This window comes from Arabidopsis lyrata (assembly GCF_000004255.2).
Source record: "Arabidopsis lyrata subsp. lyrata unplaced genomic scaffold ARALYscaffold_7, whole genome shotgun sequence".
NCBI classification, from domain to species: Eukaryota; Viridiplantae; Streptophyta; class Magnoliopsida; order Brassicales; family Brassicaceae; genus Arabidopsis; species Arabidopsis lyrata.
Window position 1 is genome coordinate 21,764,340 of NW_003302549.1, and position 18,500 is coordinate 21,782,839.

An 18,500-nucleotide genomic window follows, 5' to 3' on the forward strand; every position below is an offset into this window, starting at 1 on the left:
AATATTGCAATACCAAGAAACTGGTGTAATAATCTTTGAGGTTAATAAGATAGACATAGAGACACCCAGAGCCGGACCAATGAAATCCGGGCCCCATTTTTGTTCTGGTGATAGACATAGAGACACCCAGAGCAATACCAAGAAACTGGTGTAATAATCTTTGTGTCTTTCTTTTATAGAAATTGAGTCAGACACCATTTTCGTTCTGTTGTAAGAAATGTTACAAAAACTCAACGCATCTTAGTTAACCAATCAAGACCGGAACAACAACTTTTGACAACTTTTCCAGAATTATCCTCGGTGCATTTTGAAACCCAAATGTAATAGAAGGGTATTTTGGTCATTTACAGTATTGGACTCTTGACTCTTGAGATTCCAACGTCAATGCATTGTCTAGTCCAACAACACACTTTTCTTAGTTCTACTTATTACACTGTGTTTTCTAAAGAAAGTCTCCTCATTTCTCAATTTGGGAAAAAACTAGGGTTTTTCAAATCTCCCAAATTTCTTTACACATTTGCCCCAAGTTTGATCTTTTTCATCAATGAAGCGATCTCTTCATGAAAGTGATGATTTCAGCAACTACTCAAACGAGAAACATTGCTTTGAAATCTGACCCCGAGTCCCGACCAATGCTTTCGTCTCCTCTCAAAAGGAAGCATGACGATGATTACGAAATCTCCGGTCTCAGGAGGAGAAAGCTACCGAAGACGAGGGGAACATTTGTACCATCTTCTTCTGCTTCTTTGAAGATGACCTGGTCTAAAGAAGACGAGATCTCTATCCTCTCGGTTAGTTATTTCTCTGCTTATTATTGACTATCTTCTTTACTCTTCGTTTTCTTATAAAGTTTTTACCTTTTTTGTTGTTCTTGTGGAAAAGGGGATTTTGGACTACCAAGAGGAATCACAATCTAGCTACAATCAGAAATATGATGCTTTTTATGATTATATGAGAGAGTACATGGAATCAGATTTCTCTAAGAAACAGCTGATGGATAAGGTTAAGAAGTTGAAGAAGAGGTTTAGAGAGAATCAAGCGAGATCTAGAAGAGGTTTAGAGAGAATCAAGCGAGATCTAATGAGGGAAAAGAACTTTCTTTTTCTAATTCCCAAGAAGAAGAAGTGTTCAAATTGTCAAAGATCATATGGGCTAAAAAAGAAACAGAACATGCTTATGAGGAGAATAAGGACCAAACAAAGGTGAGTGTGTTTTTTCTACCAATCTCTGTCTCTAAACATTATGTGAAGTTTATAGTTACTGATATTTAGTGATCATTATAGTGTCTTGTGTTGAAGGAGGATGTGCCTTGTGCGGAGCGTGAACGGGCGAGTAATGCGAATACGGAGATTAATAATGGTGAGAAAAAGAAGATTGAGGAAGATGGTGTGGATGATTTGTGTGTTCTGCTTGGTGCACTTGAGGCGTCAACATCGTTTCAAAGTTTAAATGAAAATCTACAAAAGTTTCTGCTTCAAAACATGAAAAATGTTGGAGCTAATCAAAGAAAAGAGTTGACTGATGAATGGAAGACATTGCTTGCCGAGGACATGGAATTGGATGTCAAGAAACTAACTTTCTCTGCAAAGCTTGTAAATGTGGGATTTTCTGCTTAGTTCAAGAAAGGGATAAAAAGTTCTGCTTTTGGAATGTTTAGATGTTTTCGGTTGTTTCCTATCAATGTTTTTGTTGTGTAACTTGTGTTTAAGCCATTTTTTGAACATTTACTATTATCCTGGCTTCTTTTTGTTAAGTGTAATCGGTATTTTTTGGTTGTCTTGTGCACTCTGATATTTCTGAGGTTCATAAACTTGTAAACTTCTCTGCTTCATTATTATTTATAAGTAGAGTTTCAGCGATCTTTGTTAGTAAAGAATTGTTTTAGCTATATATGGCATTTTGCAGTGCACGTGATCAATGATTCCTGAACAAGTCACTGAAAGACTCCATTGTGCATCGCCGAGAGGTGAAGTCCGTAAGCTTCAGAATAATGGACAGTTACTCTGCTTGGTAAGGTGCTCTTTCTCAAGATGCAAATTTTTTCCTTGTATTAGTGAGTCACATTAGCTTTAAATTTTTAGATTCACAATATCTTCTGCATTGATAAGAAAATGTCTACAAGTTCATAGACACACATTTTTACTTTTGAGGCTTTACATTTAAAGTTAAGGACACACATTTCTACAGGGTGACTATTTAGATTTCAGAGTTTGTAAGGACTACATCTGCATGTAAATTTGGAGCCAAAATCATTCTTTGTTTTAGTTTCAGTATCCGCAATTCTTAAAACTCTTTTAATTTCAATCGGTTTTCGATTAACTCGTTTTAGAAATGGAATGATTGGTCTCTTTGATTACAATGATCAAATGAAGATCCCTTTCTTGAAGAATCTTATAAAAGAGATAACGCATGACGCTATTTACTCGAGGTATTCAGTATTTATTTTTGTAATCGACTCTCCATTAGAGACCATCACATGAAATGTTGTTATTTAAAATTTGATTGATGATGATGATAGTGTATGGTTAGAAACGATGAAGAAGAAGATCAAGATTTCATTTCCATATGCCTGGAATAAATCCCAAGATTCCAGGACGGTTATACGAATACTTTGGGAAACCGATAGAAAACACAAAGTTATGGGAGAAAGAGCTCATGAGGTTTACTTGCAGGTCAAGTCAGAGGTAGAAATATTTGAAGACCAAAAGAGAAAATGATTCTTAAACAGAAACATTTTGCCGATGTTGCTCTATTATTAAAACTCTCACAGGGTTTCTCTTCCTAAATCCCAATCTTTGCTCTCCCAAAAGTCACTAAATTTTTCCTTGTTGCATTTTGAACCCAAAATATGAGGAAAGGGTATTTTAGTCATTTTAGCGAAATTCCAACGTCAGTCCAAGTCCACAGTCTTCAACTTTCAACGCTTTGCTCTTTTCTTACTCTCTGGGTTTTTGGAAGGAAGGAAAAACTCTGTTTCTCTCTCGATCTAGGGTTTTTCAAAATGTCCCCAAATCTCTAAAAGTTTTGATCTTTGATCACTCACTGATGAAGCGACCTCTTCAAGGACGTGATTCCAGCGACGACGACATCTCCGGTACGGAAGCGATGCTCAGAACGAGGGAGCAACGGAAGAAGACATGGTTGGTATCTTCTTCTCCTTCTGCTGCGTCGAAGATAAACTGGACTAAAACCCAAGAGCTCCTCATTCTCCAGGTTTCTAGTTTCTAAGCTAAATTCGTTCTCTATTTTTTTAAAAAAGTTCTTCTTTTTAAAAAGTTTTCACCTTTTTTCATTGTTGTTGTTGTTGTGGATAAGGGTATTGTGAACTTTCAAAAAGAAACGAAGTTGAGCTACACATCTCATTGGGATGCCGTTTACGATCGTATCAGAGATTCCATGGAATTTGATTTCTCTAAGACATAGCTGATGAGTAAGGTTGACAGGTTGAAGAATAGAAGATTTAGAGCTAATCAGGCGAGAGCTACCGATGGAAATATACCTTATTTTACTAATACTCATGATGAACAAGTGTTCAAATTGTCAAAGATCTTATGGGGTACTGAAAAAGAAACAAATTTTGCTTATGAGGAGGATCAAATAAAGGTGTGAGTTTGTCTTCTTCTCCTACCCATCTCCTAAATTTTAATATTACTAGTAATACGTAATGATCTTTTGTGTCTCGTTTTGAAGGAGGATGTGTCTTGTGCGGTGCAGGAGGAAAGTTTGAAGATTGATGATGGTGAGAAAGACAAGTGTGAGGAAGATGGTATGGATGATTTGCGTCTTCTGCAGGAGGCACTTGTGTTGGCTGCATCATTTCAGAGTTTAGGTAACAATCAACGCAAGTCGCTGCTTCAAAATTTGAGAAACGTTGGAGCTACACAAAGGAAAGAGCTTAAGGACGATTGGAAGGCATTGCTTGCTGAGGAGATGCAATTGGATATCAAGAAACAAAGTTTCTATGCAAAGCTTGTAAATGCCGGATTTTCTGCCTAGTTCAACAAGTTCTGCTTTTGGAATGTTTTAGGCTATTTCCTATTAATGTTTTTCTTGTGTTTAAGCCGTCTTATTGAACAGTTGATTAGAAGGGCTTATGGCTTCTTTTTGTTAAGTGTAATGGTGTGAGTAAGTCTCATGGAAAATATGCATCTTTGTCTTGTGTTCATAATATACTCTGTTTGATGCAGTCTCACATTTCAACATGTTCCATTCTTTATCTGGTCTATTGATAATATTGCCTGGAGGAGAATTTTGGGTTAAAATAAAACAACACTTATCTTTCTATGATGGTGAAGATGTATCACATTTGGTTCAGTTGATATTCGATGAGCATCCCTTTGAACACAATAGCTGGAGTGCTTCCGCTGTTCTAGATGCATCGTACGAGTAGGCAACATGCAGAAGAAGATGCTGAGCAAAAGCTGCATGAGAAAACTAATGATGTTAGCAACAGTAGCATGACGAAGCTTATCAAGGAGCGTAATCAGGTATATGTAGGTCTGATGAAGTTGGATATATATCTTTATGTCAAGGCTCTGATAAGAGGGCTTCAGGAGGGTTACACATTGAGCATGAAGGATTACTTTGGCAAAACTTAAGAATGAGCTGGCTTTAAAGATAAGTGAAGGGAAGCATACATGGTGGATGGGCTCACAAGGAGGAGATTTTGAAGACGCGGTCAGGATTCTGCAAAGGATCATGGAACACAAACATAGTACAGCAATTCAAAATACAAGTGGCAAAGATCAACCTGTCAAGTGTTGGAGACAATGCTTAATGCAACTGATGATGCTGCTTAGACTTGTTTGCAACTTGAGTTAATCTGCCTGTAAAACTTTATTTTAGGAAAACAAATGATAGATTGTTTTGTCTAGCAGATCATCGTGCTTAACTAGTAATGTGATCTCTTTTGTTATTCATTTTGTTGTTTTGGTTATACTTTATCTTTTCATTCACTAAACTCATGAAATCAAATTATTTACAGACTCTGATTAGAACATCACAAGGACTACAATGATTAAGGTGAACTAGGATCCTTAGATTTCCGGACTGTTTTACGTATACTTTGGGAAACCAGTAGAAACAGAAGGTAGAGAGAAAGAGCTGAATGGTAAAGAGAGATCTCGTGAGGTTTACTTGCAGGTCAAGTCTGAGGTTGAAAGATGTATGACCACTTATATGAAGATCAAAAGAGAAACTGATCCTTGCAGAAACATATCACCGAGGTCGCTCTGTAACCTCTCTCATGGTTTCTCTTCCCAAATCCCAACCTTTGATCTCCAAAATCACTAAATTTCGTTAGCAACGAGTTGGATTCAAGTAATTTGAAGGAAACTAAAACTTGGATTTGTTATTGTAACTTCAAAAAGTATATAGGTGTTAATGTAGAAGTTGAGTAAGTTTAGGGTGTTATATAAGAAGACCTCAGACTTTTTCGTTGGTGCATTTTGAGCCCAAAATGTGAGAGAATGGGAGAAGGGTATTTTAGTCAATTACGGTTTTTTAGGACTTGAAATATTCCAACGTCAGTCAGTCCTGTCAAGTCCACTCCAAAGGCTTGCTGCTCTTACTCTTCTCAATCTGGGAGAGGAGAAACTAGGGTTTTAACAAAATTCCCCAAATTTGTAAAAAGTTTGATCTTTTATCACTCACCGATGAAGAGACAGCTTCAGGGAAGTGATTCCAGCGACTACTCAAACTCAGATTGCTTTAAAATCCGTTACACGAGGAAGCATGAAGATGACGACATCTCCGGGTCGGAGGCGATGCTCAGAAGCAGAAAGAAACTAACGACGACGACATTGTTGGAACCTTCTTCTTCTGGTCCTTGTAAGAACTGGACTAAAACCGAAGAGCTCCTCATTCTCGAGGTTTGCAATTTCTAAGCTTTTATTTATTCTCTCTGTTTTTTTTTCTTAATAAAGTTTTCACCTTTTTTCATTGTTGTTGTTGTTGTGAACAAGGGTCTTGTGGACTATCAAAATGAAACGAAGTTGAGCTACACATCTGACTGGAATGCGGTTTACGATCGTATCAGAGATTCAATGGGATCAGATTTCTCTAAGAAACAGCTGGCTAATAAGATTCTCAAGTTGAAGTTGAGATTTGGAGATAATCTGGCGAAATCTATTGCTGGTAAAAGACTTTCTTTTACTAACACCGATGATGAACAAGTCTTCAAATTGTCAAAGATCATATGGGGTAAAAACATAACCACCAACTCTGCTTCTAATGAGATTATGGACCAAACAAAGGTGAGTGTGCCGTGTGCGTGTTCTTCTATCAATCTCCTTAATATCTAGCATCTCAGTTTGATATTGTTTTGAAGGAACGGGTGAGTGATGATGGTGAGAAAGAAAAGTGTGAGGATTTGAATGTTCTGCAAGAGGCACTTGAGGTGGCAGCATCATTTCTGAGGTTAGGTAACTATCAACAGAAGTGGCTGCTTCGAAATTTGAAAAACCTTGGGGCTACACAAAGGAAAGAGCTAACCGATGAGTGGAATGCATTGGTTGCTGAGGACATGCAATTGTGTATCAAGAAACAAAGTTTCTATGCGAAGCTTGTTAAAGAAGGATTTTCTGTTTAACTTTACGAGGAAAATAGTTCTGCTTTTGGAATGTTACCATGATGTTTTAGGTTAATTTCTATGTTGTGTTTAAAGCCATCTTTTTGAACAGTTAATTAAATGGACTTATGGCTTCTTTTTGGTAAGTGTAATGGTGTTGGCTTTTGTACACATTATATTCCTTTTTGGGGGGATTTGTGCGAGTAAATCTCATGGAATATAGGCATCTTTTGTCTAGTGCTTATAATAGACTCTGTTTGATGCAGACACACATTTCAACAACTTCATGTTGCAACCTTTACTGGTCTACTGATAATATTGCCTGACAGAATTCCCAGGTTGCTAGAGGACTGATCAACTTCATGTCATGTTAGGAGGATGGGGTGAATCTGGTGACTATCATCAAGTGTACTTATTATTATGGTCGACGTCGTGGGAAGTCGATTGATTACGTTTCTGACTACATTCTGCCTACTCCATTTGAGCTCAAAGAATTTGAAGAATATCAAGGTAAAATGACTCGCTTATAACTTATCATATCAGCCATCAAGTTGTTTTGGCCAGAGTTTTTGAGAATCGCTTCTAAATTTGGAGCAAAAATTTCTTTCCTTTTGGCGTTGTTGGAGAAGATGACTTCTGTGAAGTAAGCAAAGATCTCTTTTCTGTTCTATAGTTTCAACACCTGCATTCTTAAGACTCTTTTTGTTTCAATCGTTTTTGAGTAACTCCTTTGAGCAATGGAATGATTCACAGATGGTCATGGATTACAAAATTTAGATTAATCCCGGGACGGTTTTATGTGTACTTTAGGAAACCGATAGAAATACATAGGAGGTAAGGAGCAAGCTCATGAGGTTTACTTGCAGGTCAAGTCTGAGGTAGGAAGACGTCCGCGACCTATTTGAAGATCAAAAGAGAAGCTGATCCTTACCGAAATATATTACCTCTCTCATGAATTCTCTTCACAGATTTCAACCTTTGATCTCCGAAACCACTTAACTTAGTTACTAGATTTGTGTGGGTTGGTTTTGTAACTTTTAAAAGTGTGGCTTTTTAAATGTGGAAGTTGGGTAAGTTCGAGGAGTATTTTATAACATTGGCAGAATCATGAACTTGCATATTTTTTTTAGTTTGGGGTGTTAAGTGAATATTCATGCAAGTTTGGGAAATATTTCCTGTTGGGTGAAATATTGCAATAACAAGAAAGAGACTGTGTGCTTGATTTGTAAATAAGAAAGACCTCAGACTTTTTCCTTGGTCATTTGGAGCCCAAAAATTGAGAAAAGGGTATTTTGGTCATTTAAAGTTTTTTTGGACTCTAGATATTCCAACGTTATCACTCATCAGCTAGGTTGCATGGAATCAGAAGCGGGTACGTGGAAGCGAAGCGTTTGGAAACGTGAAAACGATTTTTATAGAAATTATAGAAAGTGGATACGTGTTGGAAGCGTATATAAAAATTAAACATTAAACATTATATCATATAAAAAATTATAATTAACATACAAATCTAATACATAAATTCTAAATATCTCTCTATATTTAAAAATCAAATTGTGTACGTTTACAATAGAGAAAAGTCAAATAGTTCAAAGTCAAAAATTTAAGATCATTCTTCATTCTCATTTTACTAATTCCATCAAATAAAATTGTTTAAAATTTTTTTTACCAATAAAAACATCTTCAAACTCAAATTTCTCGAAATTAATTTAATTCAATTAATCATTTCAACATCTCCCTAATAAATGATCCATGCTGCTATTATTTTTGTAACTATGATATTTTAAAAAAAAAAAATACAAAATTAGTATGCAAAATTAGTTTTGGTTTCTCTTTTGTTGTATAAAAAACTATCAAAAATAATTTCTTATTTCTTATTTATTTTGTGACATCAAATTTTTTAAATGGAATCGCAACCTTCCAAAATAGAATCGTAAGCTTCCAAAATGAATTTTTTAGAAGCGTTATGGAAGCGAGATTCCGAACACTTCCGAGAGCTTCCAATTCCGATTAAAATTCCGAAGCGGGAAACGGACGTCCGACGAAGCTTCCGTGCTTCTTAGCTCATCAGTGCCATTGCCCTGTCACCTGTCAAGTCCACTCTAACGCTTGCTGGAGAGAAACTAGGGTTCTAACAAAATTCCCCAAATTTCTAAAAAATTTGATCTTTTATCACTCACCGATGAAGCGACAGCTTCAGAGAAGTGATTCCAGCGACTACTCAAACTCTGATTGCTTTGAAATCCGAAAACATGAAGATGACGACATCTCCGTTTCGGAGATGATGCTCAGAAAGAGAAAGAAACTGAAGACGGCAACGACATTGTTGGAACCTTCTTCTTCATCAGGTGCTTGGAAGAGGAACTGGACTAAAACCGAAGAGCTTCTCATTCTCGAGGTCTGCAATTTCTAAGCTTTATTCTCTCTGTTTTCTCTGTTCTTTTTCCTAATAAAGTTTTCACCTTTTTCCATTGTTGTTGTTGTTGTTGTTGTGGATTAAGGGTATTGAGAACTATGAAAAAGAAAACAAGTCTAGCTACACATCTGACTGGAATGCGATTTACGATCGAATCAGAGATTCAATGGGATCAGATTTCTCTAAGAAACAGCTAGTAGATAAGGTTTACAAGTTGAAGCTGAGATTTGGTGAGAATCAGGCCAGATCTAATGCTGGAAAAAGACTTTCTTTTACTAGTGCTCATGATAAACAAGTCTTCAAATTGTCTACGGTCATATGGGGTAATAACAAAACCAAATATGAGATTATGGACCAAACAAAAGTGAGAGTTTGTGTATGTGTGTGTGTTCTTCTACCAATCTTCTTTTTATCTACCATCTCAGTTTAATATATACTAATCTTGTTTTGAAGGAACGAGTGACTAATGCGATTGATGATGGTGAGAAAGACAAGTGTGAGGATTTGAATGTTCTGCAAGATGCACTTGAGGTGGCGGCTGCATTTCCGAGTTTAGGTATCTATCAACAGAAGTCTCTGCTTCGAAATTTGAAAAACCTTGGAGCTACACAAAGGAAAAAGCTAACCGATGAATGGAAGGCATTGCTTGGTGAGGACATGCAATTGGGTATCAAGAAACAAAGTTTCTATGCAAAGCTTGTTAAAGAAGGATTTTCTGCTTAACTCTACAAGGAAAATACTTCTGCTTTTGGAATGTTATCACTTATCATGATGTTTTAGGTTAAGCTATCTTTTTGAACAGTTTAATTTTAAGGGCTTATGGCTTCTTTTTGGTAAGTGTAATGGTGTGAGTAAATCTCATGGAATATATGCATCTTTTGTCTTGTGCTCATAATAGACTCTGTTTGATGCAGTCTCACATTTCAACAAATTCATGTTGCAACCTTTATCTAGTCTACTGATAATATTGCTTGCTAGAGGAGATTTTGAGTTAAAGCAAGTTTGAAGTTTCAATTTCTTAAGAAATCACATAGTTGGGGTATTACGCGGTTCATACATAGTTTAATTAACATATACTAAAACCAACCCGGTTTGAACCAAACCGAACCAGCTTAATTGAATTTAAGCAAGTTTCCATCTAAACCGAGCCAAAATTTGAAATTTTGAAAATATTCAAACTGAAAAAATCAACGTGGCATATTTTTATAATCGTTTTTCTCGTGTACACGAGCTTGTCGTGTTCGACCTATTAGAAGATGAAGAAGCTAAACAACAAGAACCTTCTTCCAACTTTTTCTGATCATCAATGGCGATTACTATCACTGATGGAATCTCTCCTACCTTCTCCTCAGCTTCGACAAGAGCTTCTAATCTCCATTGTTGCTTCTGGAATTCAACCCAACGACTGACCTCCGTCGCGTTTGATCGGCTTACGAGCCGGAAATTTGGAATCGATGTGAAGTTGAAGGCGACGGTGAATCCGTATTCTTATACGGATGAAGTACGGCCTGAGGAACGGAAGAGTTTGACGGATTTTTTAGTGGAAGCTGGAGATTTCGTCAGATCAGACGGCGGAGATAGTGGTCCGCCACGGTGGTTCTCACCGTTGGAATGTGGCGCACGTGCTCCTGGATCTCCTCTTCTTCTATACTTACCTGGTTTGTTTCTTTCAATCTAGGACTGAAATCGATAGTTCCTTTGATTGATTTCGTTATTCTGATTTGGTTGAAATCGAATTGTGAAAACTAGTTTTTCAAAATTGCAGGGATTGATGGTACTGGATTAGGGCTCATTCGTCAACATAAGAGGCTTGGAGAGTAAGTCTTGTTTGATTCAATCTTCTTTATTGCCTTAGAGCTTGAAGAGAAGTAGAGATCTAGTGAATACTCTTTGTTTCTGATCTCATTATCTTTGTGATCATAGGATATTTGACATATGGTGCCTTCACTTTCCAGTGAAAGATCGTACTCCTGCTCGAGGTGCTTCTTTGTCTGCATTATCTGAAGTCGCATATAGCGTTTCATAATCTTATGTGAGTGAAACTCTTACTGTTGTTTTCAGATCTTGTGAAGCTCATTGAGAAGACAGTTAGGTCAGAGCACTACCATTTCCCAAATAGACCAATATATATAGTTGGAGAATCTATTGGAGCTTCTCTTGCTCTAGATGTTGCAGCCAGTAACCCTGATATTGATCTTGTCTTGATTCTGGCTAATCCAGGTAAAACAAGACTACTCATTTTTTTCTGGATCATTGAGAATTGAGATCCTTTATTGTGTTCTTTTTCTTTGTTTCCTAAGATTTTTTCGGCCATTTATGAAACCACAATGTTGCAAGCTCAGAAAAAGTGTCATGAGCTAAGCACCCATTTTATGATATAAGCGTTGTTGGTAAAGCATTGTTCTAATCATGCAAAAAGTGTTTTATTTTTCGTTGGCTTGTGCACACATAATACTCTTTTATTTGCGCGGATTTGTGTAGGTAGATCTCATGGAGTGTATACATCTTATCTTGTGGTCATAATAGACTCTGTTTGATGCAGTCACACGTTTCAACAACTTCATGTTGCAACCTTTATTGGGCCTACTGGAAATTTTGCCTGACGAAGTTCCCAGCTTGATAACAGAGAATTTCGTGTTTAACCAAGGTGAAGTTTCAACCCTTTGTATATCTTCCACGTCTATCGATGTAAAGCAAAAACAAATTATATGCAAAGAATTCGGTCTCAAATATGGGTTTCAGTGTCAGTTCTTGCCTCAAAGTCAGGGCTAACTGTTTTATTACATAGCTTCTCCATTGACAGAGATGTTCGAGACTATGCTCAATGAAACTGATGCCGTGAAGATGGGTAGAGGGCTATTAGGAGACTTCTTTGCAACTTCATCTAATCTGCCTGTAAGACTCTCTTTTAGGAAAACAAATGATTGATGCATGTTGTTTGTCTTGCAGTTCATATTGTTCGTCATTTTATTGTTTCGATTTTACTTTCTCTAGTCATTCTATATATGTCATAAGATAAACTCACGAAAACAAATTATTTACAGACTCTGATTAGAATCTTTCCCAAGGACACACTTCTATGGAAGCTTCAATTGCTTAAGTCTGCTTCAGCGTCTGTTAATTCTCAGATGGACACAGTCAACGCCCAAACACTGATACTTCTGAGGTTCATACACTAGTAAACTTCTTTGTTTCGTTACTGAATATAAGTGGAAGTTCAGAGATCTATTTGTTTGTAATGAATTTAGTTAATTGGAAGCTGAGTTGTAGCTTTAATACGCCTGTGTTATTGCAGTGGACGTGATCAATGGTTAATGAACAAGGAAGACATTGAAAGACTCCGTGGTGCATTGCCAAGATGTGAAGTTCGTGAGCTTGAGAATAATGGACAGTTCCTCTTCTTGGTAAGGAGCTCTATGCAAGAAGTTTTCCTTGTGTCAGTGACTCCTATTTAATTGATTCACAAGGAAATCTAGTTTCTACGACTTATAGCCAATAGAAAACTTCTTGCATCAGAGTTGGCACAGAAAAATTTCAGATTATGTTTGGTTTAATAACATTCAGCTCGATTGATCTATTTGTGTCATGTCAGGAGGATGGAGTAGATCTGGTGACTATCATCAAGCGTGCCTATTATTATCGCCGTGGGAAGTCACTTGATTACATTTCGGATTACATTCTGCCTACCCCATTTGAGTTCAAAGAGTATGAAGAATCACAAAGGTAAAATGACTCACTTTTCACATCAATATCTGTGTGTCACAAAATGTTATCACTTCTCTAATTGCTGTGTCAAACAACTTCTTGACTTAGATCTAGTGAAAATATTCTGTATAGTACTACTTAGCTAGAATAGAAGATTTGCTTCTGCTACCATAAGCACATACTGAAGTAGTAATCTTTTTTAATTTCTCTGGTCCAGATTGCTAACTGCTGTTACCTCCCCAGTCTTTCTCTCAACTCTAAACAATGGTGCAGTAGTAAGATCGCTTGCAGGAATACCTTCAGAGGGACCGGTTCTGTATGTTGGCAATCACATGTTGCTTGGTATGGAGTTGCATGCAATAGCACTTCATTTCTTGAAAGAAAGGAACATTCTGTTGCGAGGACTGGCACATCCATTGATGTTTACCAAAAAATTTGGCTCAAAACTCCCTGATATGCAGTTGTACGACTTATTTAGGATAATAGGCGCAGTTCCTGTCTCGGGAATGAATTTTTACAAACTACTTCGTTCAAAGGCTCACGTGGCTTTGTACCCTGGAGGTGTTCGTGAAGCTTTGCACAGAAAGGTGATTATGTATTTTCCATATTTGCCTTCATTTTAATTTTTGAGGTTTTACATCTAAAGACACATTTTATTATAGGGTGAAGAATACAAGTTGTTTTGGCCAGAACACTCGGAGTTTGTAAGGATCGCATCTAAATTTGGAGCAAAAATCATTCCTTATGGAGCTGTTGGTGAAGATGATCTTTGTGAAGTAAGCAAAAAACCTCCTTTCCGTTCTAGTTTCAACATCTGCATTCTTAAAACTCTTTTTATTTTCATAGGTTTTTGAGTAACTCCTTTGAACAATGTAAGATTGATGGTCATGGACTACAATGATCAAATGCATTCTTAAAAATAGTTTAAGAATGCACAAACTCTTTTCCGTTCTAGTTTAATATATTCTTAAAACTCTTTTTTTTTTTGTTTCAATCGGGTTTCGGCTAACTCCTCTGTACAATGGAATGATTCTCAGATGGTTTTAGATTACAATGATCAAATGAAGATCCCTTTGTTGAAGAATCTTATTGAAGAGATAACACAAGACTCCGTTAACTTGAGGTATGTCTTTTATCGACTCTGTTAGAAATAATCACATGAACCTGATATAACATTTGATTCTGAATATAGTGATGAAAATATATGGTTAGGAACGATGAAGAAGGCGAATTGGGAAAACAAGATTTGCATGTGCCTGGAATAGTTCCCAAGATTCCGGGACGGTTTTACGTATACTTTGGGAAACCAATAGAAACAGAAGGTAGAGAGAAAGAGCTAAATAATAAAGAGAAAGCTCATGAGGTTTACTTGGAGGTCAAGTCTGAGGTTGAAAGATGTATGACCTATTTAAAGATGAAAAGAGAAACTGATCCTTACAGAAACATTTTGCCGAGGTCGCTCTATTACCTCTCTCACGGTTTCTCTTCCCAAATCCCAACCTTTGATCTCCGAAATCATTAAATTTAGTTACTAGATTTTGTGCTCCATTTACCGGATAATACCTTATTCTACTTACAGGATACCTTATTTAACTGTGTGATTAAACACGTAAATTTGGGTATGTTATTGTAAACAATCGTTGGTATATATAATATTTAACTTAAGGTTTCATATACTATGTATGTCTCTTACTCCTTCCAGCAGCATAAACTTCTCAGCATGGCATCTCTCTTCTTCACCCATTGTGGTTTGCTATAATATGTAAAGGCTTCTTTTGGAAACCTAAATCCGGTCAAATTGGTATGTAATCAGTATGAGTTTAGTTTATTTTCTTTGCTTGATTCTTCTGTAGTTTTAGGTGATTATTGGTTGCGTTAGACTGAATATCCAAATCAGGATAAATAAAGTTGGGATGCTAACAAACTGCCAAGTTCTGGTATAGTTTACTACATTTTCCTGGTCGTTACTGTGTTGATCTCTGTTTTGACTGTTGAGGTAAAACCCTACAAGGCACAGACATAAATTGTATGACATAACCAGACGATATAATAATTAACCAAATAATAAGGCACAAGTTTTGTTCAAAAACAAGTTCCAAATACAAATAAAAAACCTAATTGTTCTTCGATAACAAAACAAATACGAAACCCATAATACGACGATTCTTAGATCATTTTCAAGTTTCAATTGTGGAACATAAAATCATACGTGCACGACTGATGTAGATTTCAAGCAACGAGCATGTTTGAAGATAAAACTCAAGAAATCCCTGTCTTCTGCTTCCCCACTGTTGTACCCTTCAAACTTGAAAGTCTCAAGACTATTCAAGAAACATTTAGGAACTGAGCTCTGATTATTCACCTAACCGGTTCATAATTCGTATAATCTCCAATGAACTGAAAAAAAAGAAGAGTTAAAATTACACCAATACACCATGCTGACCTTTACCGCAAAGTAGTTGACGAAGAAACACTTACAGGATAATCGAGCAAGAGATTGAGGATTTGCAGGTTAGGAGAATGTTTGAGCAAGTGGACAAGTAACTTAGACCAATTGTCGCTGCGTATATATAGCTTCAAATCTTCAAGCTGACTGAAGACAATACCATCACGATGCACAGTCTGCAGACATATAACAAAGGATTCAAACTCAAGATTTTTAGTGTTCGAAGTGAGAAATTGTGGACAGATGGAAACATATTACCTCATTTCCACCGTTGAATGACATTTTTAATGATAGACGTTTGACAGTTGTGATTGATTTGAAAAGCATTTCAATATCTTTCGCAATATCCTCCATTAGACTGATATCTGCCTCTTCGAGCTCTGGCATATGCATGTGCTCAATAGAGCTTTCATTTCTGTTATCCACAAGTCTGAAATACTTCAAAGAAGGGGTAACTATCACATACCCATCAGCAGAACATCCTTGTTCTATAGTTAAAGTTAAACGCTGCAAGGACGGGACAACAACAACTAACGCTTTCACATTGTCATTACAGCCTCGTTCAATACTAAGATCTTCCAGAACAGCGCAACAGGATAGAAGCAGTCCAAGAGATTCTTCATTCAAATATATCACACATAGAAGTTGCAAGGTTTTCAAGGAAGGGAGACAAACCGTTGGAGGAACATCAACAAGAATCTCGCCATGGAGTTTCAAAGTCACGAGCGATTTCCATGAATACAAACTACATGACACATTTTGAGGAATATTAACTAACTTGAAGTAGTCTTGGTCAATAAACAGATCATCGAGAACAGGGCAACATGATAGAAGCAGACGAAGAGACTCGTCTTTTGAGTATGTCACACTATCAAGCCGCAAAGTTTTCAAGGAAGGGAGACAAACCGTTGGAGGAACGTCCACAAGAATCTTCTTGCCTATAAGTTTCAAAGTCACAAGCGATTTGCATCTATACAAACTACACGGCAATAATGCAACAGATCGGTCATAAGAGGAATAGTTAATACTTAGCTCACGCACGTAGCGAGAAACTGCAATTCCAACCCACGATTTCAAATCCTCAGGTTGAAGTAATCCACAAAAAGAGCTAAGGCACAGGCTTTCTATGATCGGAGCTTTGTGTAATGGCAGATTCTTGTCAATAAAATCCCTCAGGCATGCATACCTTGAACGAACTCTAAAGCCGAACTCGAGTTTAGGCAACCACATCCAAATAAACATCCATTGTTTCGACAAAACGCTAGTGGATACGGCAACTTGTGTTGGAAGAAACGACAATATTTTCACCAGCAATTCATCTGACAAGTCACTGATTTTCGCCATATCACTTTAACAAACCCCCAAAGATACTATTTCAGTCTACCAAACTTGGTAGGTTTTCTGACCCTGAAAACAAAAGTCACAAGAAAACACCATAAGACGAGAAGATTCGTCGGAAGCCAACCAAACAAATTAGTCCATTTTCAAAAAAAAAAAAAAAAAAAAAAAAAAATGATTGAGTTAGTGGAGGCGCCCGAAGAACTGTGTAGCCATTTCAACTCTGAAAGGAAAGAATGGAGAAAGGGTAAGGATCTATAAGATGAATCGACAAAGAGAGGAAAAAGGAAGAAGGAGATGGTTTGTTTATGAGACTGTTTGGCTTCCCTTTAGCACAATGGTTTAATACAAAACCTTTAACGACAAAAATATCTGATGGGCCTGTTACTCTGGGCCAGTCTTTTTGTGAAACTCTTTCTTTTCACTGAGTGTATTTGTTTGTATATTTAAAGAAGAACGAGAACCCGGAAAAGGCTTGTTTTCAAGTCATTTGGAAACCTAAATCCGGTCAAATTGGTTTGCTTGAGTACTCTTCTGTGGTTTCAGGTGATTCTTGGTTGCGTTTGTCGGAATCTTTTGTGTATGTAGGAACAAAGAATCTCAATTTTTCTTGATTTGAATGTTTTTTTGTAGTTTTTCTTTGGCTTTGTTGTGTGTAGGTTTGTAGTTGATGATGGTTCAGTATCCTCCCTTTATGATCACTAGATGAATACCCACGCTACGCGTGGATTTGTTTTGAAAATTGTGAAGAAAAAATTATTGATGTTCTTGCTAATTTATGTTTATTTTTTATTTGTTATTATGTAGTTAATAAAACTACTATCTTATGTAGTTACAATTTTTAAGATTAGATCTATTTTCTGATTTGAAATATAACTCAAAAAAAGACTTACTTGTCAGTTGAGACCTCTTGCTTGTTCCCGTAATATCCTTCATCGTCCTCATGGCTCTGCTAGTTGGTCAGAAGGTACTTTATCAGCTTTATCAATATCTATTATAGGTACATAGTTTTTTTATCCTTTTTGAATGGGATTCATTGAACTCTCTCATTTATATTTTCAAGGGATACAAAATTTCTAGCTGCAGAATACAGACCTAAAGCAGGAACAAAGAAGAACGAAAATGCTGAGAAGGCTTGTTTTGAAGTCATATGGAAGCCTTAAGCCGGATAGATTGGTAATCGTAAATGCGTTTCGTTGTTCAGAAGAAGGCTTGTTTTGTTGCTTGAGTATGTCGTACAGGTGATTCTTGTTTTTAGATCTGAATTACTTTTGCTTTGAATATTGATAGGAAAAGTTGAAAGGGAGTATAAAACGATACTCAAAAGGACGTTACAGAGTATTTGTGTTTTGAAAGTTGTTCCAAATAGCACCACCTCAGTGATAATTCAGGTGAGTAGCTATTCAATGTTGTGTATATCGATATTGTCAACTTGAGTTGTATCTGATGTTTTCATTTTGTAATTCCCGTGTAGGTTGTACATGATGGTGGTTCTGTATCGTTTTTATGTTCCTTGCACCTTGGTAAATATTTATTGATGCTGTCTGAAACACATATAATCCGGTATAAACAATGTCTGTTTGAGTATTTATAGAGTTTATAGTAGTGAAAGTTTGTAATCCCGTAAGCTGAGAGTGTGAATATGTTTTTGTGTAACTTCTATCGTGGCCTCCATTCTGACAGTTAGAAGGTAGAAAACGTTTGTTCTAAAGAAATATGATGTACAGAAAGGGAGACTATGAAGAATGGAATTTACGAAGTCGAGAAATTTGCCTTGAGATTCTTCTTCTTTCATATTGAACGATCGAGCAGAGAGTGAGAGAGATTTATTTTGTTAAAATCTTGTGGGGAATTAGAATATTTGTTGGGTTTAAAAGCATTAAGCCATCACTGAAATGGGCTCGACCCATTAATATTCCACTCTAATAGATTCTAAAACACATATGGCCCATCCGTCATGAGCTATTTGTTTACTCCATTTGACACTTATAATTAGAAGCTGATGTGTATTAATGAAATGTTTTTAT

General features: G+C 36.6%; 6 protein-coding genes and 1 pseudogene across 13 annotated transcripts; 6 read left to right on the top strand and 1 right to left on the bottom strand.

The window, feature by feature from the left end:
* Positions 1-443: 443 nt before the first annotated feature.
* LOC9304684 (GLABROUS1 enhancer-binding protein-like 3) lies at positions 444-1,829 on the top strand. 2 transcript variants are annotated; one of them, XM_021017538.1, is made up of 3 exons: positions 444-791; positions 883-1,202; positions 1,284-1,829. In XM_021017538.1, the coding sequence occupies exons 1-3, from the start codon at positions 561-563 to the stop codon at positions 1,294-1,296; spliced, it is 564 nt and encodes a 187-aa protein (XP_020873197.1). In that variant the 5' UTR covers positions 444-560; the 3' UTR covers positions 1,297-1,829. The 2 variants fall into 2 exon arrangements, with proteins under 2 accessions (XP_020873197.1, XP_020873196.1); XM_021017537.1 differs by having other exon boundaries at positions 1,299-1,829.
* A 1,079-nt stretch (positions 1,830-2,908) lies between these two features.
* Positions 2,909-4,216, top strand: LOC9304685 (GLABROUS1 enhancer-binding protein-like 3). 2 transcript variants are annotated; one of them, XM_021017540.1, is made up of 3 exons: positions 2,909-3,213; positions 3,316-3,603; positions 3,715-4,216. In XM_021017540.1, the coding sequence occupies exons 2-3, from the start codon at positions 3,427-3,429 to the stop codon at positions 3,994-3,996; spliced, it is 459 nt and encodes a 152-aa protein (XP_020873199.1). In that variant the 5' UTR covers positions 2,909-3,213; positions 3,316-3,426; the 3' UTR covers positions 3,997-4,216. The 2 variants fall into 2 exon arrangements, with proteins under 2 accessions (XP_020873199.1, XP_020873198.1); XM_021017539.1 differs by having other exon boundaries at positions 2,911-3,213; positions 3,691-4,216.
* A 1,194-nt stretch (positions 4,217-5,410) lies between these two features.
* LOC9304686 (GLABROUS1 enhancer-binding protein-like 3) lies at positions 5,411-7,833 on the top strand. Its single transcript, XM_002868568.2, has 3 exons — positions 5,411-5,870; positions 5,964-6,254; positions 6,329-7,833. The coding sequence occupies exons 1-3, from the start codon at positions 5,655-5,657 to the stop codon at positions 6,587-6,589; spliced, it is 768 nt and encodes a 255-aa protein (XP_002868614.1). The 5' UTR covers positions 5,411-5,654; the 3' UTR covers positions 6,590-7,833.
* A 752-nt stretch (positions 7,834-8,585) lies between these two features.
* Positions 8,586-9,879, top strand: LOC9304687 (GLABROUS1 enhancer-binding protein-like 3). Of its 2 annotated transcripts, none has more exons than XM_021017536.1 (3): positions 8,586-8,966; positions 9,070-9,360; positions 9,438-9,879. In XM_021017536.1, the coding sequence occupies exons 1-3, from the start codon at positions 8,751-8,753 to the stop codon at positions 9,705-9,707; spliced, it is 777 nt and encodes a 258-aa protein (XP_020873195.1). In that variant the 5' UTR covers positions 8,586-8,750; the 3' UTR covers positions 9,708-9,879. The 2 variants fall into 2 exon arrangements, with proteins under 2 accessions (XP_020873195.1, XP_002868615.1); XM_002868569.2 differs by having other exon boundaries at positions 8,594-8,966; positions 9,070-9,348.
* A 359-nt stretch (positions 9,880-10,238) lies between these two features.
* LOC9304688 (acyltransferase-like protein At3g26840, chloroplastic) lies at positions 10,239-14,365 on the top strand. 3 transcript variants are annotated; one of them, XM_021017533.1, is made up of 13 exons: positions 10,239-10,642; positions 10,750-10,801; positions 10,908-10,963; positions 11,046-11,204; positions 11,527-11,631; positions 11,773-11,879; positions 12,029-12,150; positions 12,280-12,388; positions 12,577-12,707; positions 12,907-13,276; positions 13,352-13,465; positions 13,727-13,812; positions 13,882-14,014. In XM_021017533.1, the coding sequence occupies exons 1-13, from the start codon at positions 10,291-10,293 to the stop codon at positions 13,952-13,954; spliced, it is 1,836 nt and encodes a 611-aa protein (XP_020873192.1). In that variant the 5' UTR covers positions 10,239-10,290; the 3' UTR covers positions 13,955-14,014. The 3 variants fall into 3 exon arrangements, with proteins under 3 accessions (XP_020873192.1, XP_020873190.1, XP_020873191.1); XM_021017531.1 differs by having other exon boundaries at positions 10,240-10,642; positions 13,902-14,365; XM_021017532.1 differs by having other exon boundaries at positions 10,240-10,642; positions 11,788-11,879; positions 13,902-14,365.
* Positions 14,366-14,716: 351 nt separating this feature from the next.
* Positions 14,717-16,588, bottom strand: LOC110226114 (putative FBD-associated F-box protein At5g56700). 3 transcript variants are annotated; one of them, XM_021016743.1, is made up of 3 exons: positions 15,671-16,588; positions 15,394-15,550; positions 14,717-15,311 (listed from the first exon to the last, which is right to left on the bottom strand). In XM_021016743.1, the coding sequence occupies exons 1-3, from the start codon at positions 16,477-16,479 to the stop codon at positions 15,135-15,137; spliced, it is 1,143 nt and encodes a 380-aa protein (XP_020872402.1). In that variant the 5' UTR covers positions 16,480-16,588; the 3' UTR covers positions 14,717-15,134. The 3 variants fall into 3 exon arrangements, with proteins under 3 accessions (XP_020872402.1, XP_020872401.1, XP_020872403.1); XM_021016742.1 differs by having other exon boundaries at positions 15,394-16,584; XM_021016744.1 differs by lacking the exon at positions 14,717-15,311 and having other exon boundaries at positions 15,425-15,515; positions 15,602-16,582.
* A 121-nt stretch (positions 16,589-16,709) lies between these two features.
* Positions 16,710-18,140, top strand: LOC9304689 (annotated as a pseudogene).
* The last annotated feature ends 360 nt before the right edge of the window (positions 18,141-18,500 follow it).